General features: G+C 43.2%; 2 protein-coding genes across 5 annotated transcripts in view; one reads left to right on the forward strand and one right to left on the reverse strand.

Annotated features, from left to right (window-relative positions):
- The window catches only part of LOC144892693 (protein FAM200C-like), a 1,175,895-nt gene that overhangs the window by 474,548 nt on the left and 683,411 nt on the right, over positions 1-17,936 (reverse strand). The window lies entirely within an intron of this gene.
- Positions 1-17,936, forward strand: part of KCNAB2 (potassium voltage-gated channel subfamily A regulatory beta subunit 2) — a 214,426-nt gene that overhangs the window by 71,935 nt on the left and 124,555 nt on the right. For 2 of the 4 annotated variants that reach the window (XM_078780851.1, XM_078780852.1), the window contains exon 3: positions 15,235-15,270. The exons of the other annotated variants lie outside the window; for them this stretch is intronic. In XM_078780851.1, coding sequence (XP_078636977.1) covers positions 15,235-15,270 — 36 coding nt within the window. The remainder of the gene's footprint in view (positions 1-15,234; positions 15,271-17,936) is intronic. 4 annotated transcript variants of the gene reach the window in all.

Genomic DNA, 17,936 nt, shown 5'->3' on the forward strand with positions numbered 1-17,936 from the left:
GAATACAATCAGCTGTTCCTGTAGGTTTCCTCTGCTAGGTAGTGTATTTTACAGCAAAGACTCAACCATGAACACCAAGGAGCTTTCAAAGGACCTCTGGGATAAAGTTGTGGAAAAGCACAGATCAAGGGATGGGTATAAAAATATTTCAAAGTCCTTGAATATACCTTGCAACACAGTCAAGATAATGATTAAAGGAGTGGAAGGTGCGTGGCACCACCAAGACCCTGCCAAGATGAGGCCGTCACTCCAAACTTTATGACCAAGCAAGGAGGAGACTGATCAGATAGGCCACCAAGAGGTCAATGACAACTTTGAAAGAGCCACAGGCCTTTATGGCAAGGTCTGGTCACTGTGTGCATGTGACAACAATATCCCAAGCACTCAAAAAGTCTGGACTGTACGGTAGGGTGGCAAGAAGGAAGCCATTAGTGAGAAAGCCCACCTTGAGCCCTGTTTGAGGTATACAACAATCCACTCTGGAGATTCTGAAGCCATGTGGCAAAAGGTTTTGCGGTCTGACGAAACATTTTGGCCTAAATGTAAAACGTCACGTTTGGCACACACCTAACACAGCATAACACCCAAAGAACACCACCCCTACTATTAAGCATGATGGTGGCAGTATCATGTTATGAGGATGTTTCTCATCAGCAGGGACTGGGGCACTTGTCAGGATAGAAGGGAAAATGGATGGAGCAAAACACGGAAAATTCCGAGAGGAAAACCTACTGTCTTCTGCAAGAAAGCTGAAATTGGGATGCAAGTGCACCTTTCAGCATGACAACGACCCGAAGTACACAGCTAAAGCTACACTGAAGTGGCTAGGGAACAAAAAGATAAATGTCCTTGAGTGGCCCAGTCACAGCTCCGACCTAAATCCAATTGAAAATCTGTGGCCTGACTTGAAGATTTCTGTCCATCAACAATCCCCACGCAACTTGACTGAGCTTGACCAGTTTTGTGCAGAAGAATGGGCAAATATTTCCCAATCAAGGTGTGCAAAGTTGGTAGAGACCTATCCCAACAGACTCACAGCTGTAATTGCTGTCAAAGGTGCTTCCACCAATATTAACTCAGGGGGTTGGACACCACACGCATAATTGCATAAATAAATGCCATCCATGAAAATGATCATCATTGGGACAATGGCCCTGCAAAGATCAATATTGATGATGATGGTGATGATGATGATGATGATGATGATGATGAGAGGTCGTGGCATGTGAGAGGGCACAGTATTAGGGTGAAGAAGAGGCTAACAATATGGCTGTGTATGATGCCGATTGACACTGAATTCTATGGTAATCAATAAAGCCTCCATCTCCGAAACTGCGACTCAACCCCATCTTATTAGTGCATATAAAATATGACCGCTTCAATCGTGCTAAACTTCTGGATTTTTAAAAATGATCATTAAAATCATTAATTTATTAGAATTTAAGTATATACTTGAACACTGCTTAAGGGATCATGTTCTATGAACTTTGCAGTTGTTAATGTGTTAATTTCACATGGTCTTTTCCATTTTTTTCACAACTTGACATTTATAACAACTACCTGTTTTCATGTAAGGACACAAAATACCTGAAGTTGTTGGGGATTTGAATACAACAACAACAACATGCATTTTAAGGCCATTTTCCCTGCTAGAGTGGGGGTTACCCTTGCGGTCCCCATGACAATCTTCTCCATTTTGCCCTATTTTCTGCATCTCCCCTTGTTAACCCCCTTGCCCACATTTCTTCTTCCACCATCTTTAGCCAAGTCTTTCTCGGTCTTCCCCGTCCTCTACTTCCTTCTACATTCATTTCCATCACTCTTCTCAACCAGTCACTTTCATCCTTCCTCAACACATGACCAAACCATCTCAACCGGTTTCTCTTCACAGCATCAATCACAGGCTCTATTCCCATCATCTTTCGCAATTCATCATTTGTCTAACTCTCTCTCAACGATACTCCACACATCCACCGAACCATTCGCATTTCCACCCTTTCCAGCCTTCGTTGCTACGTTCATTACCCATGTCTCGCTCCCATAAATCATAACACTTCTCACACATGCAGCATACACCTTTCCCTTCAGCTTCAACGACACTCCCCTCCTCATCAGCACGCCACTCAGTTCCCGAAACTTCTTCCATGCACATCTCACTCCAGCAAATGTTGCCGAGTCTGATCCACCTTCTCCATTCAGCACGTCTCCGAGGTAGCAAAATGTTTTCACACCTTTCAGCTTCACGCCGTCTCCAAGATCCAACTCAACATTTCCTCCATCTGCAGCTCCCTCTGTGCACACCTTACATTTGAATGCAGCTGCCACACTGGTTAATGACCCTCTCAGACCACTACATTTTTGATGAACCCACTCAGCGCACATTGTACATTGAATGGAGTTCGCTCCGACACCCTTCCTGCACACAGCACACGACCACTTCCCAGTTCTTTCCACCTCACCACATGCTTTACCACCTGCCATTACCTTCGTCTTTCCGATATTCACCTTCAGACCTTTTGTCTCCATACATTCCTTCCACTTGTTCATCTTTTCCTTCAGTCCATCCATACTTTCCGCAATCAACACCAGATCATCTGCATACAACAACTCACACGGTAAACCCTCCTTTACGTTCCGAGCCAGCACCTCCATCACAGATACAAATAGTAGTGGACTTAGTACCGACCCCTGATGCACTCCCACCTTCACCTCAAACTCACCATTGTTCCCGTCCTTCGTCCTTACAGCTGTGCGTGCTCTTTTGTCCATTGCCATCACTACTCTGGTCAACCATTCCTCCACTCCTAACTTCCTCAATGCCCATGTCACTACTTCGCGTGGAACCCTATCGAATGCTTTCCCCAGATCAACAAACCCAAGAAACGACTTCTTCCTCTTCTCCATGTACTTCTCCTGCAACTGCCTTACAATAAAAAGCACGTCTGTCGTTCCTCTTCCTGGCATAAATCCAAACTGCATTTCGTCAATCTTCACTTTCTTCCTTATCCTCCTCTCCAACACCCTTTCCAATACCTTCATTCCATGCTCCAATAACTTTATCGCTCGATACGAGCCAGAGTCCAGAGGGTCACCTTTCCCCTTGTATAGAGGGACGAGGGTACTCAGTTCCCAAACCACTGGAATGCGGCCTTCTTTCACCACCAGATTGCAGATCTCTGTCATTCTCTTCACACCCCAACTTCCTGCTGCCTTCAACATATCTCCCACAACTCCCGTTGGCCCTCCCGCTTTTCTACTCTTCATTGCTTTTATCGCTTCCTCAACTTCCTTCTCAGTTATCTTCTCTGCCGGTCCTAAAACTGGGTTACTCTCTGTGTTGCCATCCCATTCATTCTCTGTATTCAACAGCATTTCCATATATCTTTTCCATCTTCCTTTAATTCCATCTGGGTCGACAACGATTTGTCCCACTTCATCCTTCAAACAACTCACCCCCATCCCATCACACCTCTCTTTCGCTATCTGCTTTGCAATCCTGAATACCGCTCTCTGACCCTCTTCCGAATCCAAGCTTTCTCCGAACATTTTCCTGCATGCCTCCTGCGCCTTTGCTACCTCTTTCGTTGCAGCCTTCCTGGCTGCCTTATAACTTTCATGCTCTGCTTTTTCTGCCCCCGTACCCTTCGCCTTCTGCCACTCCTTGAACTTCTTCCTCTTCTCGTCAATTCTCTTTCCAACTTCATCATCCCACCACCATGTTTCCGAGTACCTCGGTTGTCCTTTTGTCCATCAACATACCTCACCAAAGGCTCCCAACAGACTATCTTTCATTAACATCCAACCTCTTTCAAGTTCAACCACATCATCCTCTACCCTACTCAGCCTCTCTTTTAATGCCTCCCTTACTGTCACCTCTTTCATTTGAATTTATTTTGAATTTCATGGGGATTTGAATCTTATTACAAAAAAGTCTTATCGTATAGAAATATAGAATATAATATAGAAAATAGTATAGAATAGTATAGAATAGAATATATAGAAATATAGAATATATAGAATAGTAATTATAGAATAGTATAGAATAAAGTCTTGTCGAGTCTTATAGTCACAAAAGGTGGACGGAGGTTATGTTTTCACCCGTCTCTGTCTCTGTCTGTATCTGTCTGTCTGTGAGCACGATATTTCAAGAAGTTATGGACGGATTAAGACGAAACTTGGTGGACAAGTTGGGTGTTTGACAAGGACGAATTGGTTAGATTTTTGTGAAGATCCGGATCTGGATATGACAATTTTACAAGTAAATTCTCCACCATTGAGAGATAGGGCCAAAAACGATATATAGCACATTATCTCAAAACGACAATGACAAAACTTTTTGTGTAGTGTGTAGATGAGACGACCAAGCCGATTAGATTTTGGTTATTGGTTGACGAATCCAGATCAGGCCTATCAGTGGGATACACAGCGTAAACTGTTCAGCCTGGCAGATGTATGCTCTCTACCGAGTTCTGTTCTAGTATTCATTAAGTGTAAATTAGGAAGGGCTTATTTTTGCAATGTATGTTCTTCACTGGCTATGTGTGCACACTTTTGCTTGGCAATGAATGAACAGAAGAGGGCACCAGAGACATGGTTTGGAGGAAGAGCAAACCATCAGGCATTGTGACTCGTAATGTCATGATAAATAATATCTGCATTTTAATAAGCTATTTTTAGTGTAGCTAAATTGCAGTACTTAAAATATTAATATCGCCCAATTTTAACAAACTGATATGCGAATACCTAAACTTAATAAAGTGTCACCACAAAAACTACCTTTGTAATTATGCAATGCAAAACTGCAATGGCCAAGCCTATTTAATCACAATGCTCATTTTGGAAACAAATACATTTCTTAGACTTCAGTTACATTTGCTGCTCTGATGGAATTGGCCATTCAACTCATTTGCAGCGGTCACAGTAAAAGCTCTGTCTTAAGCTTTGGTTCAATTCGGACCTCAACCAAACTCTAATCAGCTAGTTCTTATCAACGACCCAATTCATCCACCAAATGTTGTCATAATTTGCCTACAATTTTTTGATTTTGTTTTTGGCCCTATGTCTTAATGATGAGATAGTCGTTCAAAATTATAGTATCCGAATCTTCACCAGAATTGAACTCGTCCTTGTCACACACCCAACTGTCCGCCAGGTTCCGTCTGAATCCGTCCATAACTTTTTGAGAATGTCCTTCTCACAGACAGACAGGGATTAAAACATAACCTCCGTCCTGGTGTTGCCTGGTGTTGGCTTAGCGGTTAGGGTGCCGGCTTGGGATCCTAGGATCCTGAGTTCGAATCCCGGTCGATCGTTGAATTAACACCAGGGGGGTTGACTCGGCCTGTCATCCTTCCGAGGTCGGCAAATTGAGTACCAGCTTGCTGGGATGAATGATCCCGGTGTGTACCCGGTTTAGAATAGGTACACCGTATCCCTGCTCATCGTAAGAGGCGACTAAGGGTTGGCGTCAGGAAGGGCATCCGGCCATAAAAAAAACTGCCTCAAAAAGGGAACCATGAGGTCATGGGGCCCGCAAGGCTAACCCCTGCTCTAGCGGGGAAAAATGGCCTCAAAACGATCATTAATTCATTCTCCGTCCACCTTCTGTGGCGGGGGTTAGAATGGAATCACAACAACCAGATGTACCACAGCACAAGAAGAGGAAATGTGATAACAGAACCTGAAAGGTTGGAGTAAACATGAGTAGTAGAAATGGAAATCATTGACTGGTGGTATGCTGCAGGCATTAAATTATGGAGGGAAGAGCTCGATACATCAGACTCAAGAAGAAAGTCTGAGAACAAAGAGGAGCAGCTTTAGGATTGTAATAAGGCAAATATTGAATTAGCCGTACCAAGGGGTCTTTCACTAAATTTGTAATTAATGCATGGAAAGGTGGTGACATCAAACATCAGAAATAGTATGTCGGTTTAAACTGGATTTTAGGTTCGTATAAATATTGGGGAATGGCCGGCGGGGGGGCATTGACATTGGCAAGACTGGCAAGTAGCTTAGGTATGGAGGACGTTGTATACATGTGTAGCGATTGTGATATCTGAGAGGGTCCGGTCAATAGGTGAATGTGCTGTCATTGTCCGTTCTTCCCTCACCATTACAACACCCCTCTTTCTTCCACCACCCCCCCCCCCCCTCACCTCCCCAATACAAGTAAATGGAACACCCTGATGATGTATCTGTGCCTGACACACTCTTCTCATCCCACTCCATCTCCCTACCTCTCCCACCCCTAACCCGGTGAAATAAGGTGATACTGGTAGATTGAATTAAGGTGTGGTTGATAAGGTGCAGGCATGATTGGCCTGTCCAAGTTCCTGGTATGCTCTTGTAGAGTTCAAAAGATGCGAAATGAAGGGGATTAAAGAATGGAGGCATATGTTGTTTCCCAATCAATTTAGGGAAGGTAACAAGGAAAGGGTTTCTAGCAGGACATGTGCCACTTGGAGGGGCAGGGTTTGTTTTTTGAAGGCAGGACGAGCAAAACGAGAAACAAGCCGGTGGAAAACGAAAATTTGCAGCCATGGCTGGAAGTGGTGCTTCTTGCTTGTGATGTCCTTGTAGTTTGTCACTTTTTCCACGAGAGGGTGCACGCGTTCTTCCAGTAATCCCATTAGGCCATGGGCCCGCAGGGGTAATGGCAGCTGTAAATCGATTTTTGTCACCATGATCAAATAATTACCCAAATTTTGGATATATTGTAGCTGAATAATTGTTGAATCTGTAATAACTTAGTGTAATGTAATGGAAAACCAAATAGTGCATTGGAGTCATCAGGAGGAACCAGAAGAAGTAGAGAGCAAAGATGGAGTCATCAGGAGGAACCTGGATAGGATTTGGGTTTCAACTGCTAACCCTCAACCCTCAAACCCATCCAGGCGCAGCCAAGTTCAACAATCCTGCAGTATTTTTTGTAGACCACTTCGAACAGGGCTGTTGGGGTCACAAAAGCACGTTTTTGACATTTTACCTATTTTTGGAAATTTGCTGTTCAGGAATTTCAACTGTTACCGCAATGAAACTCATTCAGGACACAGATACGAGCACTTGGTTCCAGTAGATTAAGTTTCCTGATGCTACATGATTAGTGTCTGAGATAAGGTGATTTTTTCTTTCATTGCTCTCACGCTTCATTGCGTTTTCGCTGAATTAGCAAAACTGCCACTCCACAAATGTTGTTGTTCCGGATATGAAACTTCCGTATCATGGAGATATAAACATGTAGTTCGTGTATATGGGATTTCACGTACCTATGACCACGTGCTACAAAGTTATATATTCCCAAAGTATGGGGAGATGAATGAGTAGGATGGGCTATAAAAGTTGCATTTTGCCTTTAATTCTGACATTCTATCATCTTGAATGACTCGATGAGGTGACTGACGTCCTCTGCAATGAATTTATATAAATATCAAATTCATTGCCCGTTTCTCCGCCACTTTTCAGGTAACTATTAGGCTTATGGGGGCAGGCATATAAAGACTGCTCTGTACAGGTTGGTTTCAACAGATGCTTCAAATTCTGGGGCCCATAGTTTCATGTTTCATTCTCCGTCATGTTAGGAGTGGACTGCCCTGGGTTGTCGTCGTATTGGTAGAGGGAGTGGGGTATATATATATATATATATATATATATATACATATATATATATATAATAAAATAATAACCACCTTTAGAGGCCATTTTTCCCCGCAAGGCGGGGGTTGGCCTTTTTCGGGAACCGTGGTTGTTGTTGTTTTTGTTGGTCCCCTTTTTGAAGCAATGTTTTACGGCCGGATGCCCTTCCTGACGCCAACCCTTTTTGCCGCCTTTAACGACAAACAGGGAATTACCAGTGAACTGGTACTCAATTTGCCGACCTCGAAGGATGACAGGCTGAGTCAACCCCCCTGGCGTTAATTCAGCGATCGACCGGGATTCAAACCCAGGATCCTAGGATCCTAAGCTGGCACCCTAGCCGCTAAGCCAACACCAGGCTCAGATCTGAGAATGAATGGTCTATATTAAAGTATATCTGTGTGACACACAATCATGCAGTCGCTCAGAAAGGCAGATTACAATGGTCTCTTGCTGTTCCACCGTTTTGGGAACAAGAAAGGTAAGTGAGTGGTACATGGCTATCAATTCTCGGTCTTCCCCGTCCTCTACTTCCTTCTACATTCATTTCCATCACTTTCATCCTTCCTCAACACATGACCAAATCATCTCAACCTATTTCTCTTCACAGCATCAATCACAGGAGAGGGGAGAAGAGGGCGAGGGGGAGGGGGAGAGGGGAGAAGAGGGCGAGGGGGAGGGGGAGAGGGGAGAAGAGGGGGGGATGGGAAGGAGGGGAGAGGGGGAGAGGAGGGGGTGGAGGGTGAGGGGGGGGAGGGGGCAGGGGGGGAGGGTGAGGTGGGGGAGGGGTAGGGGGGAGGGGGGAGGTTACATTACACCGATTTACATTGAAAACTGCTGAAATATGTACGCAACTTCAACTTAGCACAGTTTAGTAAATACTCGAGATAAATCCATGCGGTAAAAGATTGCTGAGAGTTGCTAAGACCTACGACTTAGAAATTCCACCTGGACACACTTCAGGGGGAACTTTCAAAGGGGAGATGTGCTCATTCCTTCTAAAAAATATTTTAGGTGTGTTATAGACACGATATTTGCATGCATCGGTTTCAAAAATCGAGCAAATATGGTAAATATTACTCACGTGAAACCAGGATCCGTCTCGGTGGTAGCCATGAGTGTGTAGATGTCACATGATCAGTCATGAAGAGTGGTTAAGTCCAAAATATGACATACCATGGCATAAAAACGATTTGCCCGCAAAGCATTGCACCGCAACGGCGGTCACAGACTGCCATGCACAGTGTGACGTAAGTAGTGCGCGCAGCGCCCCTGGCGGAATTACCGGTCCCTATCAAAGACATTTAATTCATATCGCACAAAATCGACAAAAATCGACACAAAACACGATCGCTTTTCGCTCTGAATTACGTGCAAACGTGTGACGGAAATCACCATCGCCCAGCATCGAATGCCAAACAAGATGGCGCCCGGTAACTGCATCTCCACCTATGTGGAGTGAATGGCAATGGTCACATCACGTGATCGCTCTGAGCGAATCAGTCTAGCGGCGGGGATGGAACATCACGTGATCGCTCTGAGCGAATCAGCGAGCTGTTCTGACACCGGCTGAGATTAGCGGGTACTTCGCTGAAATGCGCTGAGGTAAATATGAATAAAAAATATGGATCGTCAAATATTTTGAGGTCGGCCATGTTCGTCCCAGGCTCAATGGCCATGTTTATGCCAAATATCAAGCACGTGAGCCTCTCCGTTTCGGAGTCTATCGGTAACATTACACACACACACACACACACACACACACACACACACACACACACACACACACACACACACACACACACACACACACACAAACTGTGTTTTATATATATATATATATATATAATATATACACACACAGTCGTGGCCAAAAATATTGGCACCCTTGCACTTTTTTAAAATAATGCACCATTTCTTCCAGAAAATTGTTGAAATTAAAAAAATAGTTTGGTATCCACATATGCATTTCTTTGGTTTGCAGTGGAACAAAACAAAAAAAGCTGAAAAAATTACTAAATCTTAGCTTATTCCACACACATCCTAAAATGTCCCAGACAATATTATTGGCACCTTTTAGAAGTTGATAGAAATAATTGGATTTCAAGCAGGTGATTCTCCTTTACTTTGGAATTGAACTCACATGTGGGCAGTTGCAGGTGCCTGCAAAATAAAAAGCACTCATTCAACCACTTTGAATAGAGAAAAGGAGTCATTCTGCTGTTTTGTGTCACTGTGTGTACCGCAATGGCCATGGAGAAAAGAAAGAAAACCAGAGAATTGTCCGAGGAGGTCAGACACAAGATTAGAGCCAAGCATGGACAATCTCAAGGCTACAAGTCTATCTCCAGAGACCTTGATGTCCCTGTGCCCACCATACGCAATGTTATCAAAAAGGTTAAGGCCCATGACACTGTAGCCAACCTCCCTGGACGTGGCCGCAAGAGAAAACTTAATGGAAGATTTCAGCGAAGGATTGTTTGAATGGTGGAGAAAGCACCTCAATCAACTGCCAAACAGATTCAAGCTGACCTACAGACACAAGGTACGACAGTTTCAACTTGCACTATCCATCGACAACTCGATGAAAGGGGGTTCTATGGTAGGAGACCCAGGAGGACCCCACTGCAAATGCCCCCTTTACACAGGGGTGGCGATCGTTGAGAGATCGTTGAGCGATGAAAAAATCTCAATGAGCGCCCAGCGATCGCCAAGATCTCTCAATGATCTCTCAATGATCTTCCAGTGATCTCCAGTGATCTCCACGGTCTCCTCAAAGTTTGGACTCGGTCCAAAACGATCTCAACGATCGCCAAGGGAAGCGATCTCTCAACAAATGCTCAAGGAGCGCTCAACGATCTCATCGATCTCCCAATGATGTCTCAGCAATCTTTCAATGAACGCCAAATTTTTCGACCCCAAAAGGTAGAGATGGCTGAGTGATCAGTGAGGGATCGCTGAGCGTTCGATGAAAGACCAATAGAGTTCATTGAAAGACCGGGGCCGAGATTGCTGAGAGATCATTGGGCGATCATTTTCCGCTTGAGAGATTGTTGAGCGTTCGTTGAGAGATTGGGGAGAGATTGCCGCGGTGATGAGAAGTGCGGCATTGGGGAAAATTGAATTTTTTATCGCACAACGAGCGCACAAGGATCTCCCAAACATTTACACAGAAACGGCTTTTTCGAGGCTTAGGAGATCGTTGAGAGATCGGGCCAATTTCTGATCGCTCAATGGTCACCCAACGATCTCCGTGCTGTGTAAAGGGGGCCTAAGACAGAGACATAAGAAAGCCTGACTCGAGTTTGTTAAAACACACCTGAACAAGTCAAAATCTTTCTGGGAGAATGTCCTGTGGACAGATGAGACCAAATTAGCTTTTTGGTAAAGCACATCATCTCTAAGTTTACAGAAAACAAAATGAAGCCTTCAAATAAAAGAACACCTTCCCTACCCTCAAACATGGAGGAGGTTCAGTGATGTTTTGGGGGTTGCTGTTCTGCCTCTGGCACTGGGTACCTTGAATGAATGCATGGCATCATGAAATCAGGAGATTACGAAGGCATTTTGGAGCGCAATGTCCAACCTAGTGTCAGAAATCTGGGTCTCCATTGAGGGTCATGGGTCTTGCAGCAGGACAGTGACCCCAAACACACTTCAAAATGCACCCAGGAATGGTCCAAGCCAAAACTCTGGACTGTTCTGAAGTGGCCAGCAATGAGTCCAGATCTAAATCCCATTGAATACCTTTGGGGAGATCTGAAAACAGCAGTTGGGAGAAGGCACCCTTAAAATTTGGGAGAACTGGAGAAAACGCTTGTGTTTATTAATTTTTGCTATAATTCTTGCTATTAATTCTTGCTAATTCTTATATGTTTAATTTTACTGAAAGTTTTAGTTTTATTTCAGTGGATGGGTGGGTCGGGGCCCCAGTACATTACTTTGCCCAGGGCCTACAATGCTGTTAAGATGGCCCTGCCGTTGTCAGCCGTTGCCTTCCAGGCGAACCGTGATAAAGACTTAAGTATGTTTTTACTATTTTGGTTACATCGGATACATACTCCAAGGTTCCATTGCTCCTGTCCTGAAGATCTGTTCCATTTTAGTTTTCTAGCCCTGTCTATATTAAACAATTATGTTAGTTATTAAACAATTACTCCCTAAGACAAGCATGTGTGCCAACAAGTGATGAAACTTGTCCAGCAGCTGGGGGGCATGTTAGATTTCCAGCGATTTATTTTGAATACTTATATAAAACTCGTTAAAAATGACGGATGGAGCAGTTTTTGACGGTACAGCCTCGTGAGCATGCCAAAGTCTGAAGCCTGGGCCTAGTGTCAGGTGTGCCTATATCTTCTTTATTTATTAGACATCCTACAGACGTAAATGAACACTTGGTTTACTCCGTGAGCATTGCACATCACGTACAGCGAATTTCACCTCCCTGCGCCTTTTTTTTTTTTTAATGCTTCTGTACACCAACCTTGAGGCTCGGTTTGCAAGCCACCATCTACAATTCCAATGTAAGAGACATAATTACTCTTATTTTGGGTCTTTTGGGTGATCAGGGTCTTTTATGTCCTCAGGATCTTTTGTGTCCTTGAGATATTTTGGGTCCTCTGGGTCTTTTGGATCTTCTGGGTCTTTTCAATCTTTTTTGTCTTTGGGTTTTTTTGGTTTTTGGGGTCTTTAAGGGTCTTCTGGATATTTTCAGTCTTCGGGGTCTTTTGGGTCTTCAGGGTTTTTAAAGGTCTTTTGGGTCTTTAAGGGTCTTCTGGATATTTTCAGTCTTCAGGGTCTTTTGGGTCTTCAGGGTTTTTAAAGGTCTTTTGGGTCTTTAAGGGTCTTTGGGGAATTTTGGATCTTCATGGTCTTTTAGGTTTTTGTGATCTTTTTGGTCTTTAATATATTTCAAAGTCAAAATAGACATGTGGACAGACTATAACATTTACAAATGAGCAAAAACTGCAGTTTCAAAAAATGCCATTGTCAATGTTTTGTATTCTTTTCTTTGTTTTATTGTCGTATTCCAAGAACTGTTATTACTTAGTGTCGGTGATACAAATTATGAATTTTAAAATTAGATTATGCTTAAAAAGTACCAAAATGTTGGCAAGCTTAAAAGTTATTTTTACAGCGTATCCCACAGTGCAATGTCATCCAGAACAGTTTGTGTCTGTCCGTATATCTCCACAAATGTACACCAAACATAGCTGCAGTTCTGGTCACCTGACAGGGGGATGTGTTTAGTAACCATTACAGTTGTATATTTTATTAAAAGGAAATGTAATAACCTTCTGTGGAACGTTTTGGGGGTGTCGGCACCAGCGGGTGTTGTGAGGTAGGCAGTTAGGAGGTTTCAGAAATTCCTCAATCCAATTATGATTTTGAAATGCGACAACATGGAACTTGCCCCTGAATCTGGAAGTGAACAGATGGCGACAGTTTGCTGGTTCAATAATATAGTAATATATTCATGATTTCACATTATATTTTGATATACAGTCGGACCCCGCTATTCGCGGGTTCCGCGTATTCACAGTTGATAAAACGCAACCTGTTTCTCGATTCACGGAAAAGTGTCTCGCTAATTTGTGGTTTTGTTTCTATTTGCGGCCGTGTTTCGCGAATTTGTGGTTTTTCGGGGGCGCAAAAAAATATTTTCATGAGCTGCTAGCTTGACACATTTATAAAACCCATCTTTCACAGCCATGCACAAAACAGCTGGACATACGCAACAAAAAAACATCTTCTGCGAGCCACGAGCATGACCTGCTCCGGCATTCGCTGCCGTGTGTTTCGCGTTTTCATGGCTTTCGTGGGATAGTCCGCCATTCACACTGAACAGCTTCATGTGATATCCTGCCGCTGTTCACAGGTAAACAATGTTTGGCGGGATATCCCAACAGACAGTAAACGTTGCTTCGTGGGATATCCCACAGATTATGAACGTTGCTTCCCACCAGCTGCATAACACGTATCTATTACACGAGTTACTGTACAGAATGAAAACCCTCCACAGCATGTATTGGTGCAATTAGCTGTCTCCCTTTTCCCATTTAAACAATGGCATGGCATGCATTCGTGCATTATCGCCAACATTTGTGGGTTTGTCTCCCCATTTCCGGGTCTTTCATCGACCTTCGTGGATTTTTGTTGACATTCTCAGGATTTGCCTCACCTTTTGCGGATTTTGCCCCGCCATTCGCGGTTTGTTCTTTGCTATTCGCGGAGTTTCGCGATTCTTAAACCAATCCCCCTCTTTCCATTGAAACAATGCCCTGTCGTTCGCGGTTTCGCAATTTGCAGCATTTCCCAGGAACATATCCCCCATGAATAATGGAGTCCGACTAGTCCGAATATTCCTCACGAATAGTCTGACTGTATTATTATCGTATTAATTTTGGATTGGAATGATGAATGATGCTGTTTGGGATGAAAATATGGAGAATGTGCTGTCATTGTCTGACATCTGAAGGTGGCGCAGGAATGTGGAATGTGTCTTGGTTCATTGTTTGCCATTCTCCGGCTGTCCATGCCTGAAGTCAAAAAAATTGAATGCTTACATGATTTGCTCACTGCGAACTGGTATCATCACCCAGGTCATACTATCCTCTTCAACTAAAGTATCAAACAAGCCCAGCTACGCCATTGTTAGACTGTCGGTCTTGTTATGGTCAGAAATATCTCAAAATGTAGGAGAGATCCTCGAGGAATCTCCGGCATCTGGGGCATACTCCAGACCCCCAACCTGTATGGACCCTATACCTGCAATTTTTCATTTCAACTTGCAACTGAAAATTTCAACTTGCAACTTGCAACACTTGCAACTGAAAATACTAAATACATCACTGCATGCATTAGCATTCTTATTTGAAAATTTGTAATACTAGGGCATGCCCGTACTATATATAAGCTAGGACGTGCCCGTACGTGGGTGACCGTTCCTTGCCAAAAAAAAAAAAAAAAAAAACATTTGTGTAGGGGGTGTGTGTGTGTAAACATCCTAGGGCGTGCCCGTACGTGGGTGCAAAAAAACATGCGTGCAAACAACAACAGCAAAAAAAAACTTTGAAACCACGTGGCAGTAACGACCACAGAACCCCCCCCCACTCTATTTACATGAATGGTTTGGTCCATTCGCAACGACCACAGAACCCCCCCCTCTATTTACATGCAATGGTTTGGTCCATTCGCAACGCCAAAGCGAACGGCGAACGGCTAAATCGCCATAGCTCGGTAAGTACTTGTCCGATTAATTTAAAACCTTGAAAAGGCACATCCTCGGGTCCCCAGCAATATACCTGGCAAGTTTAAAGTATATCGGACCCGTGGTTGTCGAGAAACAGCGGTCACAGACAAACAAACAAACGTACAAACGTACAAACGTACAAACAAACACACAGAGATTACTGGAATTATAGATAGATTTGAACTTCACCCAACAATTTTGCTGTAGTGCAAAAGTGCTTCACCCAACACCCCAGAAATGGTGATTGCATGATTTTTATTTACTGAGTCAATAAGAGTGCTTGGTGTAAAAACTGCTTTGAAATTGTGTCGGTGACTGCTTGTGTGATTGTTTCTCCTGCTTGCTGGAAGGTATGGGAGCCCAAAGCACCACAGACGCTTTTACAGGTATGTGAGCACGCGCATGTTGCACACAGCATGGAGCCGTGCTTGCCTTCATTTATACTGTGCACTGAGCGATTGAATCCATGCTGGATTGAATCTTGAGAAAGTGGAGTAAGAGCTCAGGTGTGTAACCTGTGATAATCTTGTAACTTCCTTTGAGTTTTCACACCTGAACCTTTCCATTGCTGCAGGTCATGTAACCACATGTGCAACTACCATTTTTTAAAAAGCTCATGCTGCTTTGATCATGTGCATGCAGAACGTTTGGTTCAACTTTTCAATTACTTGTAATAGATGTGCACAACACATTGACCATGTTGTGGAATGTCAGCTATGGCCCTCACTTTCTTCTTTTTTCCCTGCCCTAACTTTTTCACCTTTTTACTTTTAAATTGGTTTTATCCACAACCGCTTGAGTGATTGATGCGAAACCTTCAACATAGGAGCTCCTACCCATGCAGATGACGTTTTTTAACGTCGTCACATGATGATTGGATGAAAAATGTGGCCAGCATTCCAAAAAGTCTGTTTTCTATTGGCATGGGTTGCAGGGTGTTTTGCATATTAGGAATAAACTGCCTCGACCTCCCCTCTCTTGGCCTTGGCCGAATTGAGTAATTTATTAGAAGAATACGGTTAGTGTAGGGAAGCCAGTGATAAAAAATATTAACGGGACGAACCATGTGGTCAAAGGACAAACTAATAGAAAAGCATGCGCAGTGGCATAGTGATGAGGGTGGAGTGTGGGGGGAATGGGGGGTGGGGGGCGGAGGGGGCGACAGCACCAGGCATGCAGTGGATGGGGTGCCAAACTACACCCTCAAAAAAACGTTTTAATGCTCCATTTGTTTGTATTGTATATTAATTATCGTACAACGAACTTGTGAGATCATGAAAAGCAACTTTCAGAACCACGTTTTACAGTTTAAACTCCGTACTGCATATCAATGCGTCATGTCGATGTTTACAAACTCCTTTCCATCCGAATTCACTTTTTTCGTAATTCTTATTTCTATCACCTCGCACAGATGTACGTGAAGTTAGCACCCTTTACCCTTTACCCTTTACCCTTTACCCTTTACCCTGTAAAGGCCTGAGAAACATAATGTAAGATGCGAATAGGGTAAAGGTTTGAATCTGGTAAAGGTTTGAATCTGGTAAAGGTTTTGAATCGGGTAAAGGTTTTGAATCGGGTAAAGGTTTTGAATTGGGTAAAGGTTTTGAATCGGGTAAAGGTTTTGAATCGGGTAAAGGTTTGAATCTGGTAAAGGTTTTGAATCGGGTAAAGGTTTTGAATCGGGTAAAGGTTTTGAATAGGGTAAAGGTTTGAATCTGGTAAAGGTTTTGAATCGGGTAAAGGTTTTGAATCGGGTAAAGGTTTTGAATCGGGTAAAGGTTTTGAATCGGGTAAAGGTTTTGAATCGGGTAAAGGTTTGAATCGGGTAAAGGTTTTGAATCGGGTAAAGGTTTTGAATCGGGTAAAGGTTTTGAATCGGGTAAAGGTTTGAATCGGGTAAAGGTTTTGAATCGGGTAAAGGTTTTGAATCGGGTAAAGGTTTTGAATCGGGTAAAGGTTTTGAATCGGGTAAAGGTTTTGAATCGGGTAAAGGTTTGAATCGGGTAAAGGTTTTGAATCGGGTAAAGGTTTGAATCGGGTAAAGGTTTGAATCGGGTAAAGGTTTTGAATCGGGTAAAGGTTTGAATCGGGTAAAGGTTTTGAATCGGGTAAAGGTTTTGAATAGGGTAAAGGTTTGAATCTGGTAAAGGTTTTGAATCGGGTAAAGGTTTTGAATCGGGTAAAGGTTTTGAATCGGGTAAAGGTTTTGAATCGGGTAAAGGTTTTGAATCGGGTAAAGGTTTTGAATCGGGTAAAGGTTTGAATCGGGTAAAGGTTTTGAATCGGGTAAAGGTTTTGAATCGGGTAAAGGTTTTGAATCGGGTAAAGGTTTGAATCGGGTAAAGGTTTTGAATCGGGTAAAGGTTTTGAATCGGGTAAAGGTTTTGAATCGGGTAAAGGTTTTGAATCGGGTAAAGGTTTTGAATCGGGTAAAGGTTTGAATCGGGTAAAGGTTTTGAATCGGGTAAAGGTTTGAATCGGGTAAAGGTTTGAATCGGGTAAAGGTTTTGAATCGGGTAAAGGTTTGAATTGTGTAAAGGTTTGAATCGGGTAAAGGTTTTGAATCGGGTAAAGGTTTTGAATCGGGTAAAGGTTTTGAATCTGGTAAAGGTTTTGAATCGGGTAAAGGTTTTGAATCGGGTAAAGGTTTGAATCTGGTAAAGGTTTGAATCTGGTAAAGGTTTTGAATCGGGTAAAGGTTTCGAATCGGGTAAAGGTTTTGAATCGGGTAAAGGTTTTGAATCGGGTAAAGGTTTTGAATCGGGTAAAGGTTTTGAATCGGGTAAAGGTTTTGAATCGGGTAAAGGTTTTGAATCGGGTAAAGGTTTTGAATCGGGTAAAGGTTTTGAATCGGGTAAAGGTTTTGAATCGGGTAAAGGTTTTGAATCGGGTAAAGGATTTGAATCGGGTAAAGGTTTTGAATCGGGTAAAGGTTTTGAATCGGGTAAAGGTTTTGAATCGGGTAAAGGTTTTGAATCGGGTAAAGGTTTTGAATCGGGTGAAGGTTTTGAATCGGGTAAAGGTTTTGAATCGGGTAAAGGTTTTGAATCGG

This window comes from Myxine glutinosa, chromosome 6 (genome assembly GCF_964187855.1).
Source record: "Myxine glutinosa chromosome 6, kmMyxGlut1.1, whole genome shotgun sequence".
Lineage (NCBI taxonomy): Eukaryota > Metazoa > Chordata > Myxini > Myxiniformes > Myxinidae > Myxine > Myxine glutinosa.